The sequence below is a fragment of the Neltuma alba genome, unplaced genomic scaffold, assembly GCF_004799145.2.
Source record: "Neltuma alba isolate B1F8T4 unplaced genomic scaffold, ASM479914v2 tig00012254_pilon, whole genome shotgun sequence".
Taxonomy (NCBI): domain Eukaryota; kingdom Viridiplantae; phylum Streptophyta; class Magnoliopsida; order Fabales; family Fabaceae; genus Neltuma; species Neltuma alba.
In genome coordinates this window covers 14,005-38,424 of record NW_021636780.1, presented here as the reverse complement: position 1 = coordinate 38,424, position 24,420 = coordinate 14,005, and the positions used below count along the sequence as shown (strand labels likewise).

The 24,420-nt window shown below is 33.0% G+C and overlaps 1 protein-coding gene across 1 annotated transcript; it reads right to left on the bottom strand.

The window, feature by feature from the left end:
* Nucleotides 1-8,522: 8,522 nt before the first annotated feature.
* LOC114725478 (uncharacterized) lies at nucleotides 8,523-23,157 on the bottom strand. Its single transcript, XM_028911996.1, has 18 exons — nucleotides 22,362-23,157; nucleotides 21,761-21,886; nucleotides 21,521-21,636; nucleotides 21,203-21,413; nucleotides 21,101-21,114; nucleotides 20,724-20,947; nucleotides 20,474-20,624; nucleotides 20,055-20,342; nucleotides 16,828-16,952; nucleotides 16,098-16,149; nucleotides 15,760-15,887; nucleotides 10,821-11,545; nucleotides 10,225-10,332; nucleotides 9,973-10,088; nucleotides 9,656-9,866; nucleotides 9,256-9,493; nucleotides 8,996-9,146; nucleotides 8,523-8,861 (listed from the first exon to the last, which is right to left on the bottom strand). The coding sequence occupies exons 1-18, from the start codon at nucleotides 23,155-23,157 to the stop codon at nucleotides 8,523-8,525; spliced, it is 4,119 nt and encodes a 1,372-aa protein (XP_028767829.1).
* Between the last annotated feature and the right edge of the window lie 1,263 nt (nucleotides 23,158-24,420).

Genomic DNA, 24,420 nt, shown 5'->3' with positions numbered 1-24,420 from the left:
TCTTAATTACACAGACTTCTCATATATTTTGAAAATGTACATTCAAGTCCAAACCATTGCATAAATAATATTTTGAAAAGATTTTTAAAATATACTTTTCAATTAAAATTTCTATTAAAATAAATTTGATTTAATAATTTATCCTTATACTACATTCCTAATTTACTTTCGATGGTTTGCAAAGTTAGGGGAAAAAACCCGAGCAGCAAGAACAGCCATAGGGAAGTTAAGTGCAGCAATGGAGAACTGAGGAAGCGAAAAGGATGTATTTTTCCAAAGCAAAACTCATATTTGTCCCTCACCCTAGTTCCAAGCTTGTTCTCGTTTTCATTTTTTTTTTTTTCCGTTTTCATGGATACCGTCTTCTTCCCTCATTCTTGTGGGCATCCTATAGAATATGAAGATAGTTATTTTTTTTATAACGGTGAAAATAATTTTCGAAACTTGCCAAAAGGATTTGCTTGATGAGCCAAACTGTTTTATTTTGGAATAAGTGTTTTAAATAATCATAGTTGTTGGCACTCTCTTTTTATTTTAATTCAGAGTGAGTCGTGATTATCCTTGCTCTCTCTCTTAGTTTCATTTGATGCAAATAATGTGCTATTTCCGTAAGTATATACAGCGGTACGGTTGAGGAAGAATGTAAAGAATCTTGGAGATTTTTCAAAAAAGTTTAAATGATGTGATAGGGGACACTCGTTATATAATTATGACTTAGTATTACAGTGGTAATTTTGAAGATTATTAAGTCAAGAAGAACTCGTAAAAAACCTCACTTAACTGCTTCTCCAATAATACCTTCTGTTGCTCCTTCGTAATAGGATTTAAGTTTTGTTGTTTTCTTTTGTAATAGGATTTTAGTTTTTTTTTTCCTTTATTTTTTTTTAAAATAATTATTTGCTTAATATTTTCTTATGAGTTTTAGCATTGGCCGTTGAGGTTAAAAGCTTGATTAAAAATTTGATTAATTATTGTAATAAATATATACTTGACTAAATATGTTTATAAATCATAAATGCTAGTACAAAAATATGTTTAATAATTTTAAGTTATAAATTTAAATGTTTTATACAATCTCTCACACTTGTATTATTTATACAACAATATCAGGTGTTTAATATATATATATATATATATATTGCCATTAAGAAAACAAACTAAATAAGTTTCAATAAATTTGTATAAAAATTCAAAACATAAAATTTTATAATATAATCAAAATTAATAAATTTTATAACATGTTAGATAGTTGAGGTAAATGGAACTTAACTATATGAGAGGTTGCTGTAAAGCATATTTTAACTTCACAGAATGTTTACATATATATGTATGTAAGTTTTAAAAATATAGGGAAGATATGTGTAGATTAAAGCAAAACTGAGGGGCCATTAGAGTATTTTGTTTAAAATTTTTTGAACCGACATAAACTTCTTAATCTAGTGTTAAATGGGTCCAAATTAGCAAATCTCGGTGGGTTAATTAACTAGTTTATCGTGTTGGAAATCAAAAGTTTGCGCAATAAGCGGAGAAATTTAGGGGAGGAATGGAAAATTGGGAAAAAGTGGGGACGGCTTTTTTGTAATTTTTCTCAACACAATATGTAATGTTATACAACAAAAAAAAGAATTAACTTTTGTTAGATTGCATTGTCTTTTAATTTTAGACCATAATTTAATAGGCATAAAATTTTGAAGTTTATGTGTGTGTGTTCTTTTTTTTTTGGGGGGGGGGGTTCGGTACAGATTAAGATCAGATTAGATCAGAGGTGGAAACATATTAAATATTATATGCGACAGTGAAGATCGACGACTTTCCTTCCTGATGCCCCTTGCCCCTTCATAGACGCCATGGCATATCCACATATTCACCCCACAGGAAGAAAAAATAAAGGGGAAGAATAATAAAAAATTAAAGAAAACTCTCGAAAATATACAGCAATTATTTTTTTTTGTTATTTTAAGAAAATTTTCCTCTTAATATTTCCTCTTATTTTTGTCCTCCATCCAAATCAATTTCTTTTTGCTGAATATTATATTGCTCACCAGAGACCTCTTTCTACCGTAATTAAAGATAAGTGTCCATGTTTTGACATCACGGATCTCGATCACTGTGCACTCAAATTTAGCATGCCAAGATAAAGCAGCTATCTTAGTCCCGCGTAAAAATTAAACAACATTAGTTTTGTACGAACCTTGAATTTTCATCGGTCCCATAGAGGACGCCTTTCTTTTTAAGCCATACGCGACAATGAAGAGTGACGACCCACTTTTTGGGTCTCTCTTATTGTCTTTTGCTTAAAACATTAACAATTATCACTTTCCCTTTTGCTCTCTTCCCTCATTAAATTCCGTTTTAACTAAGATCGACATAGATCCTCTCAAGATTTTCTTTCTTTAATTATTACAATTGTTCAAATATCAACTGCGTAATGAATGGTTTGACAATCGTTAACAGAAACATCGTTCATTACTGAGAGCAAAAGATGTATGATGAGCTTTCATATCATATGCAAATAACTTGTCTTAATTCTTGATAATACACCTATTTAAACTTCCTTTCGTCATAAGCTTTATTCCGAAACACTAGTTTCAATCTTAATGAATCGTTGATGTATCTACTGAGTTGAGTATTTAAGTAAACAAGGATATATTGGCGAGGATACAAGTCAGAAATTGGATCTTCATCCACAGACCGTTGCATAGACTTGCTTGTGGATTGATCCGAGCTATTCTCAGCCTGCTAGACTGTTTGACTCTGTTCTATGGCGTTCAAACAAGAATGCTGGGTGATGAGGATCCAGCAATTCTAATGGATTTTCCTGGATGCACAACAAGCTTCTATGAATGCATTTAAGAACCTTATTTCCTGGACATGAATTGCGTAGACGAGGATCCAGCAATTCTAATGGCGATCCTTCTCTCCAGAGTTTCCAGGCCTGCAAATTCAATCAGATATAATTATTTTGTCAATATTTTGGTCTCCCTAGCTTGCTAACATTTTAGTTTATTTACTTTGATAATATATTACATAGATTAGCAGGTTTTCAGCATAGTTTGATTCATAGAAAGATGTATTCTTCTTGCCACTAATGATCTCCAAGATTAAGACGCCAAAACCATATATATCATATTTGAAAAAAAGATGAGCATGCATTGGAGCGCTGTAGCCACTATAAAATAGCACACATTAGATGGCAAATAATCTCTCTTGCATAGTTCATTATAAATTATTATAGAAAGGCTAAAATAAAATTGTTGATTCAAGCAATTTACAATGTCTCAACAACTTTATTTGTGCTTGCTTGAGTTTGATCAACTCTGAATATTTTAGCCTTACTAAAATTAGAAATTTTTGGATTCAAATCTTCATTCAACAGTACATTGCTAAATTTTAGATCGCGATGTATAATTTTAAGTTAAAAATCTTCATGAAGATAAAGTATTCCCCTTGCAATGCCTTCAATAATCTTGCATCGATTTCACCGATTCAATTTACCATTATTTTCCAGTCCTGATAAAAGGTTATATTCACATCTCTACCAAGTTCAAACAAATTACTAAAAAGAATTATTTCGTTTACCTATATTCAAAAAATAATTCTGCCTAACTCACCAAACAAAAAATTATCCAAGCTTTTGCTCGACCCAAATTCATACACAGTATCTTTACTTCTTCATCCAAACAAAATCCGAGAAAACCTACAGGATTTCTGTGTTGAAGTTTTGCCATCGCACTACTTCGTTCCTAAATTCAGGCAAACCTTGGTTGGAACTACTTGATAGTCTCTTCACAGCTAACTCTTATCCACCAGGTAAAATGCCCTGCATAGAAGATAACCAGCTACTAAAATCAATTTATAAACACAAATAATTTATGTTTGAGAGTGCTTGCGATATCCATCAAGAGAATAGAATTAGATACCTTGTACACCTCGCCATATCCACCTGAAAATAATTTGTCCAAGTTTATTGTCGGGGGAGAAGTCGTTTGTGGCTGATTTGATGTCACGGAAAATCAAAATGCAGCTACTCTGCACTTGAAATCTCAGCTACGTATAATCAATTTCCCAAGACTTTACAAACATTATATGTTTACTTTGAACGGTCAATTGAAAACTGTTAGGTCATTGTAAATTTCTGATATTATTCATGAATGGAAACATACTAATTACCATGTAAAGTGAAAATTGCACGTATCTAAACACGGAGGCTAATTCAATACCCGTTTTAGGAACTGAAACATTCTTGCGTGCTCTCCGTCTAAGGCACAGGATGCAGGGCGAGACTTGCATTATGAATATCGTCGTTTGAACTACTGTGGCAAAGAAAACATGTATATTTGACGGAAGGAGAAGACTTAGATATTCAGTCTCATATACTTGATATACTTTTCCTGGAAGGAATAATAACTGACCTTTGGAAGGAACTGGTGGTCGAGGAGCCGCTTCCTGGTAAAAGGGGTACGTTTCGTTCCTTAAGTTTTCCTCCCCCTCCATTTCCATCACAGCATATATGCAATTTGTCGATACATCTATTGAGACTGTTGTAACAATCAATCTCAGATATAGCCGACGTGCACTGCGCCATATATAGAGGATCAAAAGCACTATTGTCTGGAATGTGCTGTTCTGGGCGTAAGTAAAATCTGAACAATAGTGATCAAGCTAAGCGAATCATTTTGTGATGATTAATGCCGTTTCATGCGCTGGCGGCGTAATATAATGATATAATCAAAAATTCATAAATGATTAATGTTTTCATCTATTCTTCTTCGTATCTGCGAAAAGGCCGTGAAAAAATTTTGTTTATTTAAATTTTTAGGCCTTTTTAAACGTGAACATGTTTTCAAGTCTTCATTAATTGTCATTTATCATTAGACTCTTCTTTCCGCGTCAATGCCGAAAGAAAATAGGAATACCATATTGTTAAATAAATAATTGGATTATTTTTCCAGACATTACACGGGTTACATAATAATCTAAGAAAAAAGTATTTTACCTAAATGATAGTTGAAAAGGTAGGAAAAAATGAAAAATTTCAGGGTGAGGACATATAGATATAAATTTTTTTTGCTTAAATAATTTTTTTTTTCATTTAGATGAAGAATTCAAAATTTATGTTTAAATGATAAAAAGGTAGAGATAAAAAAATATTAAAAAATATAAAAAAAAGACTGTTGAATTTCAAAATTTTAAATCAGGAATTACTACAAAAATATATTGTCATTTGCTTTTTGAGTGTATTTATTTTTTTTATAAGTATAGTAACCAGTACTGGTTTAAAATTTTGAAATTCAATAGTCTTTTTTTTTTGGGATTTTTCCAAAAATATATACAACTATCTACCTTTATCAGAGTAGTCTTCTGATTACGATACAATAAGGTGAAAAAACATAAATCCGAAGAATAGTCTTTGAAAATGAGAGAGGGACATCTAACTGATCGTAATCTTTTGCTTAAAACTTTTAACAGTGACAAGTGACAAAATTGATCGCTTTCCCTTTTCCTTCATTTATTAATTTTGATTTTAACTAAGATGTACCATGCACATCTACGTACATCCTCTTATGAATTTTTCTCTATTATTCCAGTTGTTCAAATATCAACTGCGTATAATGAATGGATTGAGAATCATTAACAGAAACATCATTCGTTATAGAGTAAAATCTGAACAATAGTGATCAGGTCCTCCTGCTTGTCCTTTTATTCTAGCAATCAAAAGGATTATAAGCCAAAAAAGAAGAAAGAGGTTAGGAGAATTCATGAAGCGAATCATTTTGTGATGATTAATGCCGTTTCATACGCCGGCGGTTTAATATATATGTATGTACCCTGCATATAAGTCTCTTTAGTCCTTGTGCTTCTCATTTATGCTTATAGTTTTTATTGCTTTGGAACTTCCAACGCAGCAGATTTAGAATTTGTAAACCAATGACTAGAGGTGTGGACTGGACTAAAATCGTACTACTTCTCTCCTTCAATTTATTGGACAAAATTTTGGAGAATTAACTGCATTTGACCTCCTGACGTGGAATTTCCATCATTGGTTATGGAAGTCGTCTCACATGGATTGAATTTTCAGCGTTCATTTATCGTAAGTCTGACTTTTTACGCCCCCATACATACGACAATGAAGGCCCTCTTTTTCAAGTCTTCTCTGTTATTAATTTATTATTGGTTCAAATAAAACGTTTGTATGATAACTTCCTCATCTCTAAATTTCTCCCTTGACGGCAATCGAATTAAACACAATTAATGAGTGAGATATACTCCTATAATTTAATTTATTTATAAGTCACTTTCGATATAGTTTGTCAGAAAATATAAGTAGAACTAGAGGAGTATATGATAAGCTTTCATTGTCATCCATGTCAATGCCGAAATCATCCAATAGGAGTAGCATACTGTTAAATAATCAATTAAATTATTTTTTCCATACAACACTGGAGATAATAGTCATATAGTATGTTGCTTATCTCTCCTTTCCTGTAAATACTAGTCTTCTAATCATTGGATGAAGTTTTGGTCAGAACAGAATTAATAATATTTCTAAAGTGTACGCGAATAACCTTAGTCAGAGAGAGTCTTTTGGTTACTCAAGTGTAATTAGTGAGGGACACATCTAACTACTGATGGTAATCTTATTACTGGCGCTGACCGGCCAGATGTAATGTTTGGAATTGTGGTTACTTCACAGGGAAGATCCTGAGGCATGCATTAAAGTGTGCAGAAGATGGTCACTCTCGTCTCGAGAGCTTAGAAATGAGGGAACAAGTCTCTTTGAGGAACGCGTAAGTAGGAATAAGTCTTCCATCACTACTATTTATTACATAGTTGGCCTTAAATCTTGTTGCGACTTTTCCTCCTTACAACTCCACATTTTCAATGGTCCCCCTTTATTGGGCTCTTCCATCCTTCTTTTAGGTTCAAGACTTCCAGCGTGTCAGTACAAAGAAGCTGCTTTTTCGCAACACATGGTTTTACTTTTACAATGAGTCAACGCTGGCTTGCCAAATATTATGTGTCAGAGACAACTTATGGTTGATCAAATTAAAGATGCATAAATTACCTGCCTAGTATTTCGTATTTGTAGCTAAAAAATGGACACAAAAATTTGCCTCTATACATGAGATTTACGTTGCAACGTTTACATCTCAATTCTTATACAAAAAAAGATCCAGCTTGAACAATGATATCTTTAAATTTCTAGCTAAAAAAATAGACACAAAAATTTGCCTCTATATATGAGATTTACGTTACTACATCTACATCTCAATTCTTATACAAAAATAGATATAGCTTGAGCAATGATATCTTTAAATTTCTAGCTAAAAAATGTACAGAAAAATTTGCCTCTCTATATGAGATTTATGTTACGACGTCTACATCTCAATTCTTATACAGAAATAGATCTAGCTTGAACAATGATATCTTTAACCGGCGTTGAGTTGGATAAAATCTAGAAACCAACACCTCTTCTTGAGTATTGTTCACCTATATATTAAGTAATGAAAAAAAATAATCGAGAAATATAATAATGTAATCAACAAATTAATAAATAATTAATGTTTTCATCTATTCTGGTTCGTATCCGAGAAAAGGTCGTGACAAAATTTTGTTTATTTAAATTTTTAGGCCTTTTTAAACGTGAAAATAATTTCAAGTCTTCATTAATTGTCATTTATCATTAGACTCTTCTTTCCACGTCAGTGCGGAAAGAAAACTGGAATAGCATACTGTTAAATAAATAATTGGATTCTTTTTCCAGACATCACACGGGATACATAATAATCTAAGAAAAAAGTATTTTACCTAAATGGTAGATGAGAAGGTACGGAAAAATGAAAAATTTCAGGTGGGGACATATAGAAATCAAAAACCTTTTTGCTTAAATGAGAAAATTTTCATTTAAATGAAGAATTCAAAATTTAAGTTCAAATGATAAAAAGGTAGAGATAAAAAAATACACACACACACAACTATATATCTACCTTTGTCAGAGTAGTCTTCTGATTACGATACTGCAAGGTGAAAAAACATAAATCAGAAGAATAATCTTTGAAAATGAGAGAGAGACATCTAACTGATTGTAATCTTTTGCTCAAAACTTTCAACAATGACAAGTGACAACTTGATCGCTTTCCCTTTTCCTTCTCTTCATTTATTAATTTCGATTTTAACTAAGATCTACCATGCATATCTACGTACATCCTCTTATGAATTTTTCTCCATCATTCCAGTTGTTCCAATATCAACTGCGTATAATTAATGGATTGAGAATCATTAACAGAAACATCATTCATTATTGAGTAAAAGATATGTATGAAAAGCTGTCATATTATCCTCCCCTCAGAAGGTAAAATATACAAATACAAGTAACTTATCTGCTTTAATTTCTTGATACTTTGCCTAATTAAACTTTCTTTCGAAACCAGTTTTATCTTCGAACACTGGTTTCAAGCTTTCATCAATGTTTGACATATACGCTACTGAGTAGATGAGCATTTAAGTAATAAACAAGGATACTAGCGAGGGTACAAATCAGTAACCGGATCTTTATCCACGGACAGCTGCGCAGACTTGCTGGTAGATTGATCTGAACTATTTTCATAAATGGCTGGATTGTTTGAATCTGTTCTATGGCGGCCAACAAAAAAGGCTGGCTCCCGAGGATCCGACAATGTGACGGAGTGACTGCTTAGCATCACCATAATAGACTGTATTGTAGGTCTCAGAGCTGGGTTTTCCTGAATACATAACAAGCTCATATGGATGCATTTAATAACTTCATTTCTCGAACAAGAGTCTCTTAAACTAGGATCCAGCAATTCCAATGGCCTCCCTTCCCTCCACAGCCTCCAGGCCTGCAAATTGCAATTCCAATCATATATAATTAATTAATGTGTTAATATTTTGACCTCTCTAGCTACCATCTGAGTTTATTTACTTTTGATAATATACTTACGTAGCTTTCGCTAAAAAAAGATAATATACTCACATAGCTTAGTAGGTCTTCAGCATAGCTTGAAATATAGAAAGATGTATTCTTCTTGCCGCTAATAATTTCCAAAATCAGGACACCAAAACTATATATATCAGATTTGATTGAAATATGACCATGCATTGCATATTCTGGAGCCATGTATCCACTACAAAAAAAAAAAAGAAGAAGCACACATTACATGATAAATAATTTCTTTTCTCAAGTTTGTTATAAAGTATGATGCAAAAAAATTGGCATGAAGAAATTTAACTTACAAGGTGCCGACAACTCTGCTTGTGCTTGCTTGTGTTTGATCAACTCCAAAAATTTTAGCTATACCAAAATCAGAGATTTTTGGATTCAAATCTTCATCCAACAATACATTACTAGCTTTGAGATCACGATGTATGATTTTTAGTCGAGAATCTTCATGAAGATAAAGCATCCCTCTTGTAATGCCTTCGATAATCTTGTAACGCCTTGACCAATTCAATTTATCCTGGTCTTCAAGTCCTGGACGCCCAATAAGAAGCCATTCAAATAATAAGATAAAAAAATTAGATTCACATCCTTACCGCAGGTTAACCAATGCAATTAATAATAATTATCATATAATTTGAAGAGTGAGCATATGCATAACAAATTAAATGCAGAAAATAATTTTGCAAAACCTACCAAACAAAAAATTATCCAAGCTTCTGTTGGGCAAAAACTCGTATATGAGTATCTTTTCTTCTTCATCCAAACAAAATCCAAGTAACCTTACGAGATTTCTATGTTGAAGTTTTGCCATCATAACAACTTCATTCTTAAATTCTCCCAGACCTTGTTTTGAACCGCTTGATAGTCTTTTTACGGCTAACTCTTGTCCACCAGGTAGAACACCCTTCATAAGGAACAATCAATCTATTAAAATCCATTTGCAAACAACTAGTTATTTATGATTTTAAAAGTAGTATCCCGATTTTTACAAGTATAATAGATTTATATACCTTGTAAACCTCACCAAATCCTCCTTGACCAAGTTTATTGTCAGGAGAGAAGTCATTTGTGGCTGTTCTGATGGTATCCAAATCAAATTGCAGGGATTCTACGCTTGAAATATCAACTACATAACCAAAAACAAAACAAAAAAGAGGTAGGGATCATGATATTAATTAGTCATCTAGGGAACTTCCATGTAATAATTAAAGCGAAAATTGCATGTGTATCAAATTAAACATGAGAGCTGATATTTATCATACCACTTTGTTTAGGAACTGAAGCATATTTCCTTGCCCTCCTTTTTAAGCACAAGAAGCAGAGCAATATGAATGTCACCGTTGAAACGGCTATGGCAATAATTATCCCAGCTGAAATCCCGCTTTTATCTGAATAAAACAAAAAAAAACTAAGTTACATATATATTCACTATTTTTATTCAAATTATACTATTTTTTCTTTATCCTCAACGTATTCTCTAATTTCTTGGGAAACAATTCCTAAGTTTAAAATTGTTAATTAAACTCGATACCTGTGTTGCATAGTGATACAAAGCTTTGATCCCGCTCGTAACACTAAATTGTCAGCTCACCCTTTGTAATAAAAAAGTATTATTAATTAAAACATCATTTATTAATTTAAATCACATATTCTTTACACTTCAACTTTTAAACAGAAGGTCTTCCATTTAGAAGAGTTTTAGTTTTTGAATGAAAACTTTCAGAATAAATTTAAATCTTAACCCAATGGATTTATCAGAAGAGTTCTAGCTTCATTGTCAAAACAATCTTTCAAGTGCAACAAATTTGGGTGAAAAAAATTCGTACAATGTTTATTCCTTGAAGCAGTAACAACTGACCTTTGGAAGTGGATTCCGGCGAAGGAGCTGGTGGCGGAAGCGCAGGTGGGGGGGGCGGTTCCTGGTAAAAGGCGTACGTTTCATACCTTAAATAGCAACTGGGCTTGAGGGTTACTCCGCCTACTTTTCCATTACAGCAAATAGGCAAATTGCTAATACTGTTGCGGAGACAGTTGAGACAATCAATCTCAGATATATCCGGCGTGCACTGCGCCATAGTATACAGGGTTTGAAAAACATCATAGTCTACTGTTTTTGTCGCAAATTTCTTGCTTCCGCCTTCCGATGCCTCTTTCGCAATCCCCCTCAAGGTTTCACCCACCAGCTTCATAAAGCTGGTCGTGTCTGTTGCATTGCCGGTGTTATAATAAACTAACATGGGCTTTTCTTCCGTTTTGGAGAAGAAATACTGGTCGGAGTAACGTAACCAGCACTTGTCGTTCCAACCGGTGGCTCCAGTATTGTTGGGGCATTTCTGAAGGATATCTTTGATTTCGTCGGAAACACATTTTTGACAGGTCTGGACGGTGACATCGCCGAGGCACTGGAACATGCCGTAAACGGTGGCGTTGGGGTTGTTTTCTTGCCCGGCGACGGTGGTGTTGTAAAATCCATCACTTTGATTGGTGTTGGAGGAAAGGGAAGAAAGTAAGTGATTCACATTTGTCTGAAACGTGCTTTTCTGGGCATAAGTTGTAGGGGAACAGTCGTGTTGTCCTTTGATTCTGGCAATCGAAAGGATTGCAAGGCAAAGACGAAGAAAGAGTTGAGGAGAATTCATGAAACGAATCATTTTCCGATGATCAATGCCGTTGCAATTCATACGCCGGCAGGGTAATATGAGTCTGTACGTTAAGTGTTAACTCCTTTTACTATTCTCATTTATATTTATCAGTTTTTAGTATTTTGGAATTTTCAACGCGGCAGATTTAGAATTTGAGAACCAGTGATTAAGAAGAGAGATGTGGACAGGACTAGCTAGAACCGTAATACTCACGCGAGCATATTTCCCCTCCGTTTCATATTTATTACTACCTCTGGTGCTTAATATAATATCTTATTTGACTTTTATTTTGGTCTTAAATATAAAGCCCCAATCCACTTTGTCTCTCATATTTATGTTTTTTTTTAAGGTAGTCCTTCTAACAATAGTAACTCTAATCAATATACTTAATTAGCAAGAATATTTTAAGAAAAACAACACATATTTATTACAAATAATTAACTTAACTTCTTTCCTTAATTTTCTCAAGTTAGTCAACTAGCTTTTATAATTATGACCGGAGTTAGTATATGACAAATTTTGGAGGATTAGTTGTTCTAATTTTCTACATTTTCAACCAACGTTAAAAAAATATTTTAGATAATTAAAATTTTAAATTTTTTCTAAACACACATGAATTATTTCTTGATTTCCTTGATTATTGTTTACCTTTTATGTAATGAAGAAACGCTATACAGTACACACTCGATAAATATAAATATATAATAATCAAAGTAATAAATAATTAGTTTATTCTTTTTCTCTTTTCCTTTACATCTGTGAAAAGTTGGTGACAAAATTTTATTTATTTAAATTTTAAGCCCCTTTCAAACGCGACAATGAAGACCTGATCAACTGAAAGGTTTTGAGTTTTCATAGTCACTTCTCAGACTCTTCCCATTGCGTGTCCAATAATTCCTCCACCATCCAATTCAAACGACATATAGACTCGCACCCCCGGTCAATGCTGAAATCAACTAATGTACTACTCCCAGTCTTTAATGTAAGAAATAGTTAACTAATTTGAGTAGATTAGAAAAATTAGTTAAGTTAGTTATTTGTAATAAATATGTGTTGTCTTTCGTAAAATATCCTTGCTAATCAAGGTATTGACTAGAAATATCACTATTACAATGACCATCTTAAAAAAATAGATAAATATAAGAGACAAAGTGGATTGATGTCTTATATTTAAAACAAAAAAAATCAAATAAATTCTTATATTAAGGACCAGAGATAATATCATTTAAGTTGGTACAATGAAATTGGAGGCATAGAAATGAGATTGGAACAAGTCATTTCCATGCTTTAATGCCTCGTTCGATAACAAGAAATTGGAGGCTCAGAATTGGAATTGGAAGCGAAAGTGGAACCCATAAAGAAAAAAAAAATTCACTGACCACGAATTTATGAGATTATACGGTTTACGAAGAAGGACCCAGGTTGGGAAGGGAAAAAGAAAATGAAACTAACAAAAAATGCAGTTATGTGATTAACAACACATCTCAATTGTAAATCCTGAAAGTTCAATTACAAATAGTTAAAGTTATAATCAGTTTAAAATTGTGCACGATTTGTAAATCATAAAAATTTACTTGTAAAACTTAAGACTTGGTTTTAAGATTTACATAATCATTTACCTATCTTCCCCCGATATTGCGTCATCCGACTAATTCTATACGTGATACAAGAGATCCAATCCTTAATACAAAAGCTCAATAATTAATTTAAAAATATTAAAAAAATTAGTTAAACTGGTTGTTTATAATAAATATGTGTTGACTTCCCTAAACTATATTCATTATTAATCTTCTGCATTGGAATTACTCTTTAATGAGAACCCCTTAATTAATATGTACGATTAATAGGTATATTCTTGGAGAAAAATTATAAATTTGGAAGACACAGTAGATTATGATTTTATATTTAGAACCAAATTCAATTCACAACTAATTTTTATATTAAAGATTGGATTTAGTACATTATAATAAGTATTATCTTAACTACTTCTCAACACATGAATATGAAAGTATAAATTATTCATTGTGACTGAGAACTGATGGATGATCCTTTGGGTTCAAATAATCAGAGACGTGTGAAACCAGTCACAAAAAGTCAATAATCAATAGTGATAGTATAGCTCAGGCCCGACCTGCCTCTTACGACGAGGAAACTAAGAGTGAGACCCCCTTTTTCAAGCCTACCTTTCTCCTTTTTCCCACTTTCCTAATTCCTTCGTAGGCTGACGCAGCCAGCCCGTCAACGCCCAAAAAGCAATTTGCCCTACTAATTTTGTTATTATTTATTTCATTTTATCTGTAATTTGTTGATTTTCATAAAAACAATAATTCTATAACTTTTAAATGTGTCTCATACTCGTTCAATACTTAACGTAGGACCTAATTAGGGAGTGAATATTAGTCTTATATGTAAGACTTATCTTCCTTAATTCTTTTTTTTTTTTATATGCACTTATCTTAATTCCTTAATTCTATATTAAAATAGGAACTGTCATATGATTTGAAGAGAATTAATAAAATTTTATGCAATTCCCTTCGAAATTCGTAAGAGGCAGTCACCGACTTCGAAGAAATTAGCTAGTGCGAAACTTCTCTATAATTAATTTAAGGGAAAATGAATTTAGCAGTCCTTATGGTTTTACCAAATTTTGAATCAGGCTTTTATAGTTTTTTTTTCCTTTTATTCCATTCTTATTGTTTGTTAGTTTTTCATTACAATCCATCCGTTAATAATCCGTGAAGCTACTGTTACTTTAAGTTAAGAGGGCTAATGTGGCACTGATTAAATTTTGACGCAGCACTGAACACCTTCTTCAACTTCTCCCTCCCTCCCTGATCTCTCTCTCGCCGTCCACGTCTTAGCTGAATTAATCCCACAAACTCTTAACAGCAGACGCAAGCAAATTCAATGTGACATTCGGCAACATTAGAAATCTAATCCCCACCCCGCAGTTTTCAACAAAAAACCAAAACTTTCAGGAAGATAAAATTTGCGTTATTAAGACAATAAACATTTATAATAATATGATGATAAGTAAGAAGTTAGAGATGTGAAGGACGATGGAACAGACTTGGTGACTTTGAAGATTCTGTTGATTGTTTATTGTTCATGTCGAGCTATCAAACATTGACTTCCTCGTGCGTGACCTGATTGATGGGGTTGGCTTGGAAGGAGACTAAATGGAGGAGGGGAGAGCAAAGCAGAGGGAAGAGGTGTTGCAGATGAGAAAGACGGTGCTTGGTCAAAATTTAATCAGTGCCACATCAGCTGTCTTAACTTGAAGTAACAGCAGCTTCAAGGATTATTAATGGTAGGACTGTAATAAAAAACTAACAAACAATAAGGATTGAATAAAAAGGGGGAAAAAAACTATACAGACCTAATTCAAAATTTGGTAAAACTATAAGAACTGCCAAATTAATTTTTTCTTAATTTAAACTAGTATATGACGAGAAATATCTCTCAAGTGCAAAGAGAAATATCAAATAACGAGCAAGAAAGTTACATAATCAATTTCCTCTATTTTGATTCATTTCATTCGTTTTTTTCCTGTTAAATCTAATTCAAAAGCAATTAAACTTTACTTCTTAGTTTATTAGAAAACTAACACCTTGAGTAAGAATAGAAATAGGGAATTGAAACTCAAATTCCAAAACTTTCAAAAATATCTCAAATATTAAACAGGAAAAATCCAAAAAAAATACCTCTAAAATTTCAAAATCCCAAAGTAGGAATGACTACAAAAATGTGTTGTTATTTACTTTTCAAATAGTGTCAATGGTTATTAAAGTATAATAACAAGACTAATTTAAAATTTTGAAAATTAAATATTGTCTTCAATTCTAACTATAAGACCTTGTTTGTATTTTTTCAGATTCTCTCAGTATTAAATATACCCCACATGCAAAGTTTCGGCAAATTAAGGTGGGGATGGATGTGACGGACATGAAGACGACGTCACATGTTTGCTTTCAATGGAAACGTAAAGTGAGCGGTAATTGTTTGGGTTCGAAGAATTTGAAATTTGAATACAAACCACACAACATTAATCCTCCTCTTAGAAGGGAAAAATACACAAATAACGTACTTTAATTCTTGATACAACAACACAATACTAATTAAGTTTTGTAGTTAAGGTAGTACTAACGAGGATACATGTCAGAAATTGGATCTTCATCCACAGATCGTTGCATAGACTTGCCAGTAGATTGATCCGAGCTATTCTCAAAACCTGCTTGATTCACCATAATAAATTGTATCGCTGGTCTTGGAGCTGGATTTTCCTGGATACACAACAAGCTTGCATGAATGCATTTAATAACTTCATTTCCTGGACATGAATTTCTTAGACTAGGATCCAGCAATTCTAATGGCGCTCCTTCCCTCCAGAGTTTCCAGGCCTGCATATCCAATAATATATAATTAATTTGTTTAGATTTTTGACCTCTCTAGCTAGTAACATTTGAGTTTATTTGCTTTGATAATGTACTTACATAGGTTAGAAGGTTTTCGGCATAATTTGATGCATAGAAAGAAGTATTCTTCCTGCCATTGATGATCTCCATGATTAGGTCACAAAAACTACATATATTAGATTTGACCAAAATATGACCATGTATTGCATATTCAAGAGTGATGTAGCCACCACAAAATAGCATGCATTACATGATAAATAATCTTTTTTTGCCTAGTTCATTATAAATTATGATACAATAAGAAATTATATAAAATGTTGATTTAAGTGACTTACAATGTGCCGCCAACTTTATTTGTTGGTGTGAGTTTGATCAACTCCGGAGATTCTCACCATTCCAAAGTCAGATATTTTTGGATTCAAATTTTCATCCAACAATGCATTACTAGGTTTGAGGTCACGGTGTATAATTTTGAATTGAGAATCTTCATGAAGATAAATTATTCCCTTACAATCCCTTCAATAATAATGTTGTACCGATTTGATCAATTCAGTTTACCTTCGTTTTCTGCCTCTATACAGTTAAGAAGCAAATTAAACAACAAAAGAAAATGTTAGATTAGCATCCCTACTCAAGTTCAAACAAATATTAATAAAAATTGCATGATTGGATGAGCAATTATACGTGTACCTAAATGCAAAAGCCAATTCTGCATAGCTTACCATACAAAAAATTATCCAAGCTTTTGTTGGGCAAATATTCATAAATGAGTATCTTTTCTTCTTCTTCTAAACAAAATCTGAGAAACCTGACGATATTTCTATGTTGAAGCTTTGCCATGGTAACTACTTCATTCTTAAATTCTAGTACACCTTGTTTGGAACTACTTGATAATCTCTTCACAGCTAACTCTTGTCCACCTGGTAAAATACCCTGCATATAACATAAGATATTATTAAAATTTATTTACAAACAAATACTACCCCTTGTACTTAATATAAGAGCTCGTTTGATTTTTATTTTGGTCCTAAATATAAGATTCTTATTCACTTTTGGTCTCATATTTATTTATTTATTTGCTAATGTAGTCATTATAATAATGGTAGTTCTAACCGATATACTTTATTAGCAAGGATATTTTAGGAAAGACAACATCTATTTATTATAAATAACTAACTTAACTAATTTTCTTAATCTACTCAAATTAGTCAACCAGATCTTATATTAAAAACCGAAGATAGTAATAATTTTATGATTTTGAGAGTGCATGCTTGCCATTTCCATCAGGAAAGTAGTATTGTATACCTTGCACACCCGTATCCACCTTAACCTAGGGCCGTTTAGAATAACTTATAAGTAGCTTTTCAATCGTGATTTATAGAATACGAAGTAAATATGTGAGAAGAGTTTTATTTCGATTTACGTAAAATGTGCTTATAAGTGATTTCAATCTTGATAGCAAACAGGGCCCTAGTTTATTGTTGGGGCAGAAGTCGTTTGTGGCTGCTGATCTGATGGTATCCAAATCAAAATGTAGTGACTCTGCACTTTTCGTACCAACGCGCGGCTTGTGTATAATTGAGGCATTGCCTGGGAAACACATGCTTGACAGGCGGAGACGGTGGTGTCTCAGCGGCAGAGGTAGAGGCTGTAGACGGTGTCGCCGCTTTGTCCGACGGTGGTGTTGTAAAGGCCATCACTGCGATTGGCGTTTGAGGAGAGTTGAAAGTAAGCGATTAAGATTTGCATGGTGTGTGCCGTTTGGGGCATAAGTATGGCCTGAACAATCCACCTATGGCACCTGTGCTTTCATTCTTGCAATGAAGAAGATTACAAGAACAAGGAGCAGCAAGGCCATGAAGCGAATCATAAATTTTAATTTCTTCTTCTTGTTGGTTTTTTCCTTTTTGCCAGTGAATCATAAATTCTCCGATGAATATCAATATTCAAATGTGCTGGTTCACACTTGGGGGATAATACTCGACTTATTTATGCATCTTAAGGTGAAAGACTTGGACTTTAGAAACCGTTGACTAAGAAACATGTGGATGGGACTTCGTGGTGGCTGCTTGACTTGTATAATGCATACCCTCCAACCTCATTTTTATATACTTTGACCAAAAAAATCCTCATTATCATATACTACCTCCCCTCTTAAATACTATCTCTGGTGTTTAATATAAGAGCTATAGTTTGACTTTGAATTTAATTTTAAATATAAGACCTCAATCTACTTTGTCTCTCATATTTATCTATTTTTTTAAAAATAGTTATCGTAGTAGTTACACAAGTTAAAGAGTTCATCAAATGGAAATTATAGCTAATACACTTAATTAGCATAAGTATTTTAGGAAAGACAACGCCTATTTATTACAAATAACTAGCTTAACAAACTTCCTTCATCTACTTAAATTAGTCAAGTAGCTCTTATATTAAATATCAGAGGTAGTATTAGATCTACTTTGTAGTGCAACTAATTCCTGCTCTAAATATAAGATATAGTTTGTAATACAATTTGCAGTAGAAACTAGATCTCTAGTACTCCTCCAGTCCTAAATATAAGACCCATTTTGTAGTACAATTTGTACTATAAAATGAGTCTTATATTTAAAACCGAAGGAGTATTATATATATAAATATATATCCTTTAATTTCTTACTACATCTATATCACAATCTCTAATAATATCCAATCAATCGTGTAATGCCTGTATTGATATTATTAATAGGTAGGCTGATATTATTAACAAAGTTAGAAGATAAATACACTTGTGTGAAATGTTAAGTGTTAGGAATATTTTGCCACATGTAAAAAAAGCATTATCTTAAATTGCTTAAAATACTTTTTATGGGGGTTTCCCAACGTATGAGCAGTTTTGTATGAAAGATAAAAGGACAAATTTACTTATTATAATATTAAAAAAATACCAAGCACTATAGTAAAATGTCAGAAGCAAAAATACCTATTAACTTTTTAAAACGGAACAAAAATGTTATTTCTGTTAAAATGCCTTTTTTGAATCATCATGATAAATTTGTCCCTTGAATCGTGGCTGTGGCTCTAGGCTCGAGTCGTGACACAGACTGGACAATATGAATTTCCTTCTCGGGGGAAGGAATGGAAAATTGAGAAAAGGTAGGGGGACCTTTGTAATTTTCCCCAACACAGGACGCAAGTTAACCAAATACAAAGACAAAATTTAGCTCATTTTGTTTTTGGCTGAAACTTTAGCTTATGTTAGATTGCGTTTTTTTATTTTAGATCATAATTTAATTAATAGCCATAAAATTTTAAAATTTTTTGAAGCCCATGCAATTTTGCACAGGTCGTTTCTTCGGTGTACAAGAAATTTGTAGAATATTATATTTGCTATGCAGATGATTGTTAAATTGTGTTGCTTTATTAGCACTACTATTAAGGGGTGTTTGGTTTAATCCAAAAGCACTTTTAAGAAAATATTTTTATATAAGTCGAGATAAAACTCTTCTCACACATTTATTTCGTATACCGTAAAATAATTTTTAAAATCATGGTTTGGTTTTCACCCAAATATTTTTTTAATTTCTTTGACTATTAAATAAGATAAATTATTTTTCTCATGACCATTTCAATTATTACGTATTTCAGTGGTCCCACATATAGGACGCCCTTCTTCTTTTTCAGCCATAGATCCTCTCAATTTTTTACCTTCATCGTCACAGTTGTTCAAATTAATATCATCCACAGCGTAACGAATGGTTTGACAATCATTAACAGAAACATCACTGATTACTGAGAGTAATTAAAAGATATGTATGATCAATCAGCTTTCATATCATCCTCCCATCAGAAGGTCAAATATACAACAAAATTGTCTTAATTCTTGATAATACACCTATTTTAAACTTTTTGGTGCGTGATAAGCCTTATTTTGAACCCTAGTTTCATAAACTTTTATCAATTTTTGACATATCCGATGAGTACTAAAGTGATATACAAAGGACACTAGCGAGGGTATAAATCAGTTATCGGATCTTTATCCACAGACCATTGCACATGCTTGCTTGTAGATTGATCCAAACTATTTTCATAAATGGCTGGATTGTTTGAATCTGTTCGATCGCGACCAACAAAAAGGGCAGGCTCCCGAGGATCCGGCAATGTGAAGGAGTGACTGCTTAGCATCACCATAATAGACTGCATTGTGGGTCTGAGAGCCGGGTTTTCCTGAACACACAACAAGCTCATATGGATGCATTTAATAACTTCGTTTCTCGAACAAGAGTCTCTTAAACTAGGATCCAGCAATTCCAATGGCCTCCCTTCCCTCCACAGCCTCCAGGCCTGCAAATTGTTCCAATCATACATAATTAATTAATGTGTTAATATTTTGACCTCTCTAGCTACCATCTGAGTTTATTTACTTTTGATAATATACTTACGTAGCTTTCGCTCAAAAAAGATAATATACTTACAAAGCTTAGTAGGTCTTCGGCATAACTTGAAATATAGAAAGATGTATTCTTCTCGCCGCTAATAATCTCCAAAATGAGGACACCAAAACTATATATATCAGATTTGATTGAAATATGACCATGCGTTACATATTCTGGAGCCATGTATCCACTACAAAAAAAAAAGCCATTACATGGTAAATAATTTCTTTTCCCAAGTTCATTATAAATTATGATACAAAACAATTGGCATGAAAAAAATTTAACTTACAAGGTGCCGACAACTCTGCTTGTGCTTGCTTGTGTTTGATCAACTCCAAAAATTTTAGCCATACCAAAATCAGAGATTTTTGGATTCAAATCTTCATCCAACAATATATTACTGGCTTTGAGATCACGATGTATGATTTTTAGTCGAGAATCTTCATGAAGATAAAGCATTCCTCTTGTAATGCCTTCAATAATCTTGTAACGCATAGACCAATTCAATTTACCCTGGTTTTCAAGTCCTAGACGCCCAATAAGAAGCCAATTCAAATAATAAGATAAAAAATTAGATTCACATCATCACCCCAAGGTAGCCAATGCAATTAATAATTATTACTCCTCCTGTCCTAAATATGAGACCTACTTTGTAGTGTAAATTACACTACAAAGTGGGTCTTATATTTAGAACTAGAGGAGTATTATATAATTTGAAGAGTGACCATATGCATAACTAAACGGAGAAAATAATTTTGCAAAACCTACCGAACAAAAAATTATCCAAGCTTCTGTTGGGCAAAAATTCGTATACGAGTATCTTTTCTTCTTCATCCAAACAAAATCCAAGTAACCTTACAAGATTCCTATGTTGAAGTTTTGCCATCGTGGCAACTTCATTCTTAAATTCTCCCACACCTTGTTTTGAACCGCTTGATAGTCTTTTTACGGCTAACTCTTGTCCACCAGGCAGGACACCCTTCATAAGGAATAATCAATCTATTAAAATTCATTTGCAAACAAATAGTTATTTATGATTTTAAGAGTAGTGATCCCGATTTTTACAAGTATAATAGATTTATATACCTTGTAAACCTCACCAAATCCTCCTTGACCAAGTTTATTGTCAGGAGAGAAGTCATTTGTGGCTGTTCTGATGGTATCCAAATCAAATTGCAGGGATTCTACGCTTGAAATATCAACTACACAACCAAAAACAAACCAAAAAAATGTAGGGATGATGATATCTAAGGAACTTCCATGTAATAATTAAAGCGAAAATTTCATGTGTATCAAATTAAACATGAGAGCTGATATTTATCGTACCACTTTGTTTAGGAACTGAAGCATCTTTCCTTGCCCTCCTTTTTAAGCACAAGAAGCAGAGCAATATGAATGTCACCGTTGGAACAGCTATGGCAATAATTATCCCAGCTGAAATCCTGCTTTTATCTGAATAAAACCAAAGAAAAAAACTAAGTTACATATATATATTCACTATTTTTATTAAAATTATACTATTTTTTCTTTATCCTCAACATATTCTCTAATTTCCTGTAAAACAATTCCTAAGTTTAAAATTGTTAATTAAACTCGATACCTGTGTTGCATAGTGGTACAAAGCTTGGATCCCACTCGTGCCACTAAATTGTTGGCTCACCCTTTGTAATAAAAAGTTATTATTAATTAAAACATCATTTATTAATTTAAATTACATATTCTTTAGACTTAAACTTTTAAACAGAAGGTCTTCTATTTAGAAGAGTTATAATTTTTGAATGGAAACTTTTAGAATAAATTTACAATCTTAGCCCTGTAGATTTATCAGAAGAGTTCTAGCTTCGTTGTCAAAACAATCTTGCAAGAGCAACAAATTTGGGTGAAAAAATTCGTACAATGTTTATTCCTTGAAGCAGTAACAACTGACCTTTGGAAGTGGATTCCGGCGAAGGAGCTGGTGGCGGGCGCGCAGGTGGGGGAGGTGGTTCCTGGTAAAAGGCGTACGTTTCATACCTTAAATAGCAACTGGGCTTGAGGGTTACTCCGCCTACTTTTCCATTACAGCAAATAGGCAAATTGCTAATACTGTTACGGAGACAGTTGAGACAATCAATCTCAGATATATCCGGCGTGCACTGCGCCATAGTATACAGAGTTTGAAAAACATCATAGTCTACTGTTTTTGTCGCAAATTTCTTGCTTCCGCCTTCCGATGCCTCTTTTGCAATCCCTCTCAAGGTTTCACCCACCTGCTTCATAAAGCTGATCGTGTCTGTTGCATTGCCGGTGTTATAAAGAATTAACATCGGGTTTTCTTCCGTTTTGGAGAAGAAATACTGGTCGGAGTAACGTAACCAGCACTTGTCGTACCAACCGATGGCTCCGGTATTGTTGGGGCATCTTTGAAGGATATCTTTGATTCCGTCGGAAACACATTTTTGACAGGTCTGGACGGTGGCATCGCCGAGGCACTGGAACATGCCGTAGACGGTGGCGTTGGAGTTGTTTTCTTGCCCGGAGACGGTGGTGTTGTAAAATCCATCACTTTGATTGGTGTTGGAGGAAAGGGAAGAAAGTAAGTGATTCACATTTGTCTGAAACATGCTTTTCTGGGCATAAGTTGTAGGGGAACAGGAGTAAGTTTGTCCTTTGATTCTGGCAATCGAAAGGATCACAAGGCAGAGAAGAAGAAAGAGTTGAGCAGAATTCATGAAACGAATCATTTTGTGATCATTAACGCCGTTTCAATTCATATGCCGGCAGTGTAATGTTTGTTAACTCCTTTTGCTATTCTCATTTATCTTCGTAGTTTTTATTATTTCGGAATTTTCAACGCGGCAGATTTTGATTTTTTTTTTGGGGACCTGAAGCAGATTTAGAATCTGAGAACCAGTGGTTAAGAAGATAGATGTTGACTGGCGTAGCTAGAACCGTAATACTCACTCCACTCAGTTTCATGTTAATTACATGACACATTTTGGAGGATTAGCTGTTCTGATTTTCTACATATTCAATTGAAAGACATTAGTTAAATAGCTAAAATTATTAAATTTTTCATTAATAATTTCTTGATTTCCTTGATTATTGTTTACGTTTGAAGTAATGAAAAACGCTATACAGTATGTCAGTATAAACCTGAGAAATATAAATATACTACCTCCGATGCTTAGCATAAAAGTTAGTTGACTAATTTAAGTATATTAAAAAAATTAGTTAAATTAGTTATTTGAAATAAATAGATATTGTCTTTCATAAAATATCCTTACTAATCAAGTGTATTAGGTAAAATTATCATTACTATAACCATTACCTTTAGAAACAATGAATAAATATTAGAGACAAAGTGGATTGAAGTCTTATATTTAGGATCAAATTTTAAATTGAAATTAGCCTTTGTATTAAAGACTAGAGGTAGTATATCAGTCAAATTAATAAATAATTAGCTTTTTTTTGCCTCTTTTTCTTTATATCCGTGAAAAGGTCGTGACAAAATTTTAAGCCCCTTTTGAACACGACAATGAAGACCTGATCAACCAAACTTTTTCGAGTGTTCATACTTCATAGTCATTTCTCAGACTCTTCCCATTGCGCGTCCAATAATTCCTCCACCATCTACTTCCAATGACATTTAGACTGGCACCCCGCGTCAATGCCCAAGTCAACTAATGTCTCGTTTAATTTGGTACAATGAAATTGGAGGCATACAAATGAGATTGGAATTCATTTCCATATGTTAATGCCTCGTTTGATAACAAGAAATTGGAAGTTGAGAATTGGAATTGGAAGTGAAAGTGGAACATAAGAGGAAAAAAAAAATTCAATGACCATGATTTATGAGATGATAGGGTTTATGAAGAAGGACCGAGGTTGGAAAGGAAAAAAAATGAAACCAACAAAAAATGCGGTTATGTGATTAACAACATATCTCAATTGTAAATCCTGAAAGTTTAATTATAAATATTTAAAAGTTATAATCAGTTTAAAAT